Genomic DNA, 9,392 nt, shown 5'->3' on the forward strand with positions numbered 1-9,392 from the left:
ATTTTGCCACAACTGTATCCGATACTTTATGAAACACTGGACGAGTTCAAGGCGCAGTTGCGTGAATGCACTCACTTACAACACATAATTGGTCAGAATAAGCAGCTACTGCGTACGAAGCCAAATTCGTCACCACCGGGAAGTAGTGTGAAAGAAACTAAACGTGGTTAGGATCAAGAAATCGGAATCGCAATTACACACTTGCAAATACTATATAACTAACAATATGTATGCACACTAGCGTTTTTGCACATTAGGGTGTACCTTAAAATATCAGTAATTTGGGGCAACCCTCGAAAATTTAAAAATAAAACAAATTAGGGGTCGGTTCCAGGGTTTAAAGAATTTATTTATTTTTATCGCAAAAGTTGCACAACATCTTGACTTTGCCAAGCTATAACTGAGCGAGTTTATGAATTTATATGAATGAGTTTCAATGCGCTGCGTTATAGGTGCTCAAAATCGAAATTTGGTTGAATTATTGTGATTAAAAAAAAATGTCAAACCCTTAAAAATTTCCTTGTCTTTATTTTATACGTGGACTTAAATATACGGCTGCCCCGTGTTCGTACTTTAAGGGCCACCCTACACACAACAACACCCTGTACATCCATTTTTGTGGCAAAAGGAAGAAGCTCCTAACCCTTTTGTAATGATTGGGTCAAAATTACCCAATTCCAATGAAAAATTTCTTTAATTACAGAGTTAGGTAATTTTAAATAAGCTGCGGCGTTATCTTTACGTTTTGCAAAAAATAAAAGAGTTTTTTATTTTATTTTGTTTTTTAGAATGCGACATATGTAGTTTTTCCAAACACCCACAGTGTTTCGGGGTCATTATGACCTAAATTATTATTTAGTATTTAAGGGCAACTTTGAACCGGTAAGCACACAATACTTGCCGATAAACTGTCTGATTGTGATGAATAAAATATTAACTGATTTAAGTGTCGTTTTTTTTCATAAAATTTATTCATTTATATTATTGGCTCCAAATGACCCAAAACATTATAGGAAGGGGTAAATTCCAAACACTGCAGAAGGGTTAAGTTCACATGAGAAAACCGGTAGGGCACCACGTACCAAAAATCAAATCAACAGTTATACATGCATATGCATCTACATACATACATATGGGTCATACCATACAATATTTACACTACAATATTTTTTTGGGGTGAAATATATTTGTTTACATACCTTATCGAAAAAAAGGAGACACCTATTATTTTATTTTGTCATGATATTCGAAAACTCGAAAAAAATTTCCCGAAATTTTGAACTTACGGAGAAGTATCTTTTTTCAATATAATGAAGTTAATAAAAAATAAAAGAATGCGATTTTTTAATGCAAATATTTTTTTATTTTAATCTATTTCACACTCTCATGGAAAGCCGAGGTAATTACACACATTTTGATACCTTAACTGATTTTCTCCGACAAATAGTTTATTAACTGCAAGCAATTGAAAAAAGATACTTATCCGTGAGTTCAAAATTTCGGGAATTTTTTTTTCGAGAGTTTTGAATATCATGACAAAATAAAAAAATTGTTGTCTTCTTTTTTTCGATAAAGAATGTAAAAAAAAAAAATATTTCGACCAAAAAAAAATATTGAGATGTAAATGTTGAATGGAATGACCCATATGTATTTGTATTAATTTTGGAAAAAAAGCATATTTCTACCTGCAAAGTGCTTTCCTTCAAATGACAAAGCCACACTTACATACAAATGCGCTTTATCCTTTACAGCAGAGGTTGATTTCCAAACGATTGTCTCAATATATTTTTGCTTAAATAATACAACTAAAAATATTAAATAACTATGACTTAAAATTTGTGGTATTAAATATTTTTACTTTATAATGCTTACATATAAGGCTTAAGGGGTTATATCCAACTTTAGTGTAAATATTTATATGTATAAATGAATTTCGATACTTTTTTATATATACATTTTTGTAATAAAAACATTATATATACTATAACCAGGACCGGATTAATATCTGTGGGGCTTAGGGGTTAGAGGAAATGTGCAGTCCCTATAGCGATTACCTGTAGATTAAATGCAATGCGTTACCTGGTAAGCCCGGGAACTATTCAAGACAACTTATTTGTCTCGATGATGTAACGTGGGCCCAGAATAGCGAAGAATCACTCGCGATGCTACTCAACGCACACTTCCCAGTAGGAATCTCAGAGTCGGAGCCGACAGCTCATGGCAGCCGAAGGGCCAGATCTGATTGTTGCATCTTTAGTAATTCCAGTCAAGATTGAAGAGGCGATACATACCTTCTCGGAATTAAAATCACCCGGCATTGACGGTATTTTCCAAGACTAACTTCAAAAAGCTGGAAACAAAATTTTAGAGTACTTTTGTGACCTATTCGTAGTCTACATATCTACATCATGAGGAATGCACCAGTTGTCTTTCTGCCAAAAGTAGGTAAAAGCAGCCCTAAAGATTATAGGCCTTTCAGCCTAACATTCTTTCTAACATAAAAGAAAGCTTAGATGAGAGACAACTGTCGAGGCAAGGCTTTTTGCAACGGGGCAGTATTAGATTCAGAACGTACGATAACAGTAGTACGAACCGGCAGTCCATACGTCCTTTAAACTACCACATCGTTGCAGTATTTATTAATAAAGACAGCGACAGAGATACTAAAGATCAACCCGCCAAGCGAACTGAAAAACATCTGTCAGGCGGCCACTAAAGGCGGATACACCGTTTGTGTCCGGACACTTTTTGTTAGTAATTTTACGCGTTACTTTCCCACTTTGTCTCAATGAGACCGCGACAAAAATCTGCTGAACACTCTTTGTTCGAATCAAACTGATTTTGATTCTCCGTCCGACGGGATGATTTGAATTAATTTAATTTAATTTGTATACCCCCTAATAATATTTTAAATGTCCAATGTGAAGGTTTCTTAACAATCTTCCGTTTAAAATACATATTTTAATTTTTCATATAGCTTGCGAATAATTAATTTCCATTTGACTTTTAAATAATGTGGCAGCCGCTTTCAAAATATTTTCTACTATTACTACAACTTTTTCAAGCCACTTGACAACCAATTTTTTATATAATTTATAATAAATAATTCCCTTAATTCAAGTTGAATTTAATTTTTTAAAAAGGTGGCAGCCCTTTTTCTATGAATATGGGATGATTTCATATATCTCCATACCAAGTTGCAGTACTCTATATATACAAATATTTCCTGAGATATGCAGTATAAAAAATTCCGTTTGTTTGGGAGTTGCCATGCCCCATCTTCTAATTGAGATTTAATCTAACCTATATTTTAAATTGGGCTAGATAGCACCAGATTACAAAATTTCATAATGGCCGGATGAGTAGCTAAAGCGTGAAAGCGTAACAGACAAACTTACCCACTTTTGGATTTATAATATCGAGCCCTAACCGCCAAAATAACGTAAGCGACATTTTTTTTCAAAATTTTCTTTTTGATGCAGAAATATTCCTATAGCATCAAGATGCATTTCTGCATCAAAAATAAAATTTCGAAAAAAATTTCGCTTACGTTATTTTGGCGGTTAGGGCTCGATATTATTAAAGAATTAGGGATTCACGAGCCAATGCCATTTTAAGATTCATTACGGATGCCGAAGGTATCTTATGTTGAAATACTGGGTTAGGGACTCTCTTTATATGCCTACAGATCGCAGTGTCTCTTGTTTTGATATACACACACACTGGATTATTTACTACTAACTCCTACTCAACTGCCTCCAAAGGGAAGTTATGATACACATGTCGAGCCCTAACCGCCAAAATAACGTAAGCGACATTTTTTTCAAAATTTTCTTTTTGATGCAGAAATGTATCTAGAAGCTCTAGGAATATGTCTGTATCAAAAAGAAAATTTTGAAAAAAATGTCGCTTACGTTATTTTGCCGGTTAGGGCTCGATATGTTTTTTGATATTCTTAAAAAAAATAACTAAGTAATTTTTCAGCAAAGAACAAAACCAAAGTTATGCGGTAACATAGGTATTTACAAAAAAAAAAAAAATATTTCGATGAATTGATAACCTCCTCCTTTTTTGAAATCGGTTAAAAAAGATATCCGCAAAGCACAGTTTTTTATTGTCATCTCAAAACGTGTAAAACTGGGAGCTTTCAAAGATAGAATCCGAGTTACACGTGTAAAAGTATCTATAAACGTAATGTGTAAATATGTTTCTAGTTGCAGTGTGAATTTTAAAGTGTCTGGAGACGGCAAGTAATCATTTTAATACAGGCAATCTCCGATACAACAAACAGGCACGTAATTAACACATTTTTTAAATTTATAGTAAATTAGCCAATATCTGCTTGCTTCGTGGCGCCTGATAAGAACTTTTCCGTTGGCCAAGGCAAAATAGCATTGAAAAAAACAAGCTTTTTAAAGTAAAAGCTCTTTGTTTAGGTTGAAACGGCTAAAGAGCAGAGCGCTCCTCACATATAGGCCAAGACGAATAGCGCTGTGATATCATATGGAATACTGATCGCTTTTGGATGTCATGAGCTTTGCAGATGGTCATATTTCCACCTTCTACTTCTATGATATTGCAACTACAAAATCGATTCGATGCGTATTATGTTATGTAAGCCAATTAAAATCATTTTAAGGAAAGTGAATTGCACTGAATGTGTGTGTGTGTGTGTGTGTGTTTTTTTTTTTAGGAGGGCCATGAATATTTCCTAGTTAATTCGCAACTTTTACAGTTGTTAATAACCAGGCGTCCACGTACGTATGTATATTAATTTGATTCCTCGATCGGAGAAGTAGGGCATTCAGCAAAGAAATTCGCTTTGTCTATGCCTGATTGCCACAGAAGGAAAAACTCGTTGGTTCACTCTGGGTATTTGATCAAAATCTCTTGCTGTCTCCTAATTGGTAAACACTTCTTCTTGATACACCCGTGACGCGGTGCCTAGAAAATCTGAATGACCAGAGATTCCCTTGATACATGAACTGGTGTCTTTGAGTTTTCTAGTAGCCTATAATAAGACCACATACGCAAGTTATAACCTTCGAAAATTTGACTAAAATCTATGCAGTGGTTTTTGAGTTAAGTCCGAACAACAAAAACGGCTATCATTTTATATATATCGATTAGTTATATTGAATATGGAAAGGTTCCGAAAAAAGTCAAGCGTTCGATTTCCTGTTACTACACACTCTCATACATATATATAAATATAAGTAGTATAACGAATCGTTGCATAGAAGTTCGTTATAAGGAAGCTGGACTGTATAGGTATAGTATAATTAATACCTAACTTCGCTGATAAGTAGTGTTGATCAAAGCACTGAGCAAATAAGTGCATTACATTCTCAAACACTTTTATCTTTTTTTTCTTATTTTGCTGCCTTTTTTTGAGGAATGTAGTTGAAATAAAAAGCAAATAATTATATTTGTAATTTAAGCATTTATAAATATAAACTGATTCTGTTATATATGGGCAAATCTCCGGAACCATGTGCTTTTGTTTCACGCACCTTTAAACTAATTTTATTAATGTAATTTTACTTTTTATAAGAAACTTGGGTAATTTCGATAACAAATGTGACGAGTTCTTGTAACTTGTTTAATTTTTTTTATTGCAATAATGCCATTTTTATTTTTATAAGCAATCAAAGTAATTAAAATAACAATTTGTACGCAAAACGCAGCGCAAAATGGAGACTTTCAATAATCATGGCGAAAAGTAAGTAGCTCTTTTCCATTTTGAACTTTCAGCAAATACTAAATTGTTCCTATTTGTTTATATATGTACATATTAATTACACATTAAGTATAAAAATAAGACCTTTTACAGCTGCGTGCCTTTGAAAATATTGAAAATATAAAACAAATGAAGGGATTAGAATCAAAAGGGTCTAAGTAGTTCTGAATTTTTTTTTTTAGATAATTAAGGCTAAAGTTGATTACTTATTGTAAATTCTTGGTAAATGCATTTAAAATGATTCTTGCCGAAATGAATGCATAACTTATATATTCAAAAAATTTCACTCAGACCCTTATGATTCGAACCCCTTCAAATATTGTCTGAATAGGTCTTTGCGTTGATGGCTTCAAAATGTCCCTTTTTTGATGGCACACTGACAGACTAAAACATAACAGGTTGGCATTAAGCGTGATCGCTAGATAACATTCTACACAAAGTTCGTTGAAAATGCTAAATACATTAAATTATTTTTGTCTAAAATACGACAAGGAATTTTTATGTGTACATGTAAGGATTTTCAAATCTTTGGGCAGTGAGATTAACGAATTTTTAAATATTTACTCCAAAAGAATATTTTCAATGGATCTTAAGCGAGAATTAGTTTTCCGTAAAATTTGTTTGAAACTGGGCGTGGCCCACCTATTTATGCCAAATATTTGTATCTCGAAAACGACTTCATCAATCTGTACCAAATTCGATATACACATTGAGCCTGACCTTCTTAAATACTGTTTTGAAAATTTTTCAAATCGGACAAAAATCAGGCGCTCTAGAAGTATCGCTAACATTGAGTTTACAAAAATTATCGTTTTTTACTTATAACTCTTTAAGCATTTGAAAAAAATTTATCACACAAGAATTTAATGTTTCTTCAATGGATTACAAAAAAATTTTATGTAGAATTTATTTGTGTGCATTCAATTTAAAAATTTACGTTTTTTTAGCGTTAAATCGCACGTTTCCGAAGATTTGCCCATATATGTATGTGTTTAAAGAAATCAAGATACACGCGATTCGTTTATTAGGGCTAAGTACTTTGGCATATGATACGCCTGTAGTCCATAAAAGTGGAGCGGTATATACCTACTGACATATTTACCCTTAGTCTGGCTTTTGCAAGTTACATAAAGTGAAACCTTCTGTTAGAAGCTTGATTTACAAATTCAACTTTCACAGCGTACAACTATAAAAAAAATTAGGGGTTTTCAGTGCAGATTACAGTAAACGAGCAGCAGACGAACTATTACCAGTCAAACAGTCGCACCTCGAAAAAATAGAAAACCTCTTTCATTTGGGAATCAGCACAGAAGACAAACTTTTGGACTCTGCCAATGTCGCTTAGGATGTTGCAGCACCAAATAAGAAGAAGAAGATGAAAGGAAAAAATGTTTTTATTAAATACAAGTTAAATATACACAATGCCGAGAGACAGCGCGACGCCTGTTGGCATTCTTACCCCTGTATTAAATATGTTTGTCACGTAATATGTAGTCCTATGAAATGTTAACTCACGGCACGAATTACTATCCCAGATAACAAAAATAAAAATGATAACAATTTTCAATTTTTCATGGTATTAGCTTAAGATTGGTAATTTGGTTTGTTGGGGTCGAGAAATATATTTCTGATATATGTACATACATATGAAAATTCGGTAAGATTTAAAACCGAATTTGAGTCCGACCCCCTTTAAAAAGTAAAAAAAAAAACACACTAATTTCACTTTTGTCTGTTTTATCTCACCACTTCTTCCAAACGTACGAAAAAGGTGGAAAGGATCTCTCCCCCACGACTACTTGTGGCACTGCAAATGTATGTAAATAAATGTCGCCTTGTAAAACCATTCATTTGAAAGTACTTAATAGTGATTTTCATTGCATCAACTTATGGCTATCTTTATTTCCATCCGTGCCTTTAGCGCTTAAAACCAAGCACACATTAATTCATGAAGAGCTACTTAATGTAATATGATAAGCATAGATAAGTTTTGTAAACTAAATATCAGTAGGGGTCTTCATCTAAAGTGATAAAGGGATAAATTACTTAAATTTACCAGTTTATCCGCATAAAACTGTTTATTATTTAACTTATATTACATTTCATTCTTACCTCGTCCATTGTGTTCATTTGCTTATATGTGCACCCAGAAAAAAAATCGTGTTAAAACAACCAAATTTTAACCAATTTTGTGGTTATTATTTTCCAACGCGATATGTCATGTTATTTTCACATGAAGGAAATTTTTTAACATTTTTCCCTCTTGTTGACTTAACATTGGATAATTGTTAATTTAACATTGAAAGTGCTGTAAATTTAACCTGAAACATCGGTTTATTTTAACAAGGCATGTGGTTGGTTTCACAGGATATTCTACATGAAAATACTGGTTGAATCAACAGGAGTTGTTGTTAAAATAACACTACGTCTTCATGTTAAAAGAACCATATTTTAATGTCATTTTAATATGACATCGTGTTACCTTGTGTCCCTACTTTTACAAAATAAATAACAATTTGTTTAGTTTATTTTTATTAAAAAAATTGAAATATTTACACTGTTGACTTAAAAACTAAGTACTTATCTATTTATTACACAAAATTCATACACAAAAATTTCATATGTACATACATACATACACTATAGTGCGAAACTGAGTCCATGGTGATTTTTGTTGTACATGTGCAAGGTTTTTAAAGTTAAATTTTTTTTGTTACTTTTTTATGAAAACATGGTTTATGCTTTAACCCAAACTATATAAATCAAACTTTCAGTTTTTATGCAGAGCTTAGAAAAACTCAACAAATTTTTATAAAAATTGTGGACTTTTAAAAAACTTTCAAACATTTTTGGGTAGTTTTGTAGCCTGTTAAATTTTAGTATGATAAAGCGCAAGTTTTAAGCGGATAAAAAATTGCTGACGGCTTTTGCGGTTTTTTTTATACAACAAGTGCAATTTATAAAAACTGACAATGAAAAAGTTTTTAAAAATCAACGCGATTTTTTATCCGCTTACAACTTGCGCTTTATCAGACTAAAATTTAAGAGGCTATAAAACTGCATGCCCAAAAAAAGTTTGAAAGTTTTAAAAGTCCACAATTTTTATAAAAATTTGTTGAGTTTTTCTAAGCTCTGCATAAAAACTGTATCAAATTGTTTTAAATACTTTTTAAACGGATTGCTTTTTGATTGTTTTGAAAAATATGAATATGTACAGGAGATGAGCTAATTTTGTCTGCACTTATAAAACTATAACTATCTGATTTTTTCACCTACCAAGTATGACTGAATATGTGTACTGAAATTTATAATTTCCCACTGTGAACAAATAAAGAAAAGTTTTTGCATCAAACTTACAACAATATCTTCGATTTGAAACAAGTATAAAGCCTCCTGTTTTACAATAACAAAAAACCCTCTTTTAAATAAAAATCCTTTAAAAGTAACTTTTGAATAAAATTGATAATTAGATAATTCATATTCTCTTTGAAAATCGGAATTGTATTTAAAGCTTAAAGTAACGGGTGATTTTTTTGAGGTTAGGATTTTCATGCATTAGTATTTGACAGATTACGTGGGATTTCAGACATGGTGTCAAAGAGAAGGATGCTCAGTATGCTTTGACATTTCATCATGAATAGACTTACTAACG

At 32.2% G+C, this 9,392-nt stretch overlaps 1 protein-coding gene across 1 annotated transcript in view; it reads right to left on the reverse strand.

Annotated features, from left to right (window-relative positions):
- LOC118741322 (cytochrome b5-related protein) overlaps positions 1-9,392 on the reverse strand; it is an 18,646-nt gene that overhangs the window by 766 nt on the left and 8,488 nt on the right. Inside the window, exon 5 of the mRNA XM_036473257.1 lies at position 9,156. Coding sequence (XP_036329150.1) covers position 9,156 — 1 coding nt within the window. The remainder of the gene's footprint in view (positions 1-9,155; positions 9,157-9,392) is intronic.

The sequence above is a fragment of the Rhagoletis pomonella genome, unplaced genomic scaffold (assembly GCF_013731165.1).
Source record: "Rhagoletis pomonella isolate Grant_MI unplaced genomic scaffold, Rhpom_1.0 Rhpom_scaffold_00006, whole genome shotgun sequence".
Lineage (NCBI taxonomy): Eukaryota > Metazoa > Arthropoda > Insecta > Diptera > Tephritidae > Rhagoletis > Rhagoletis pomonella.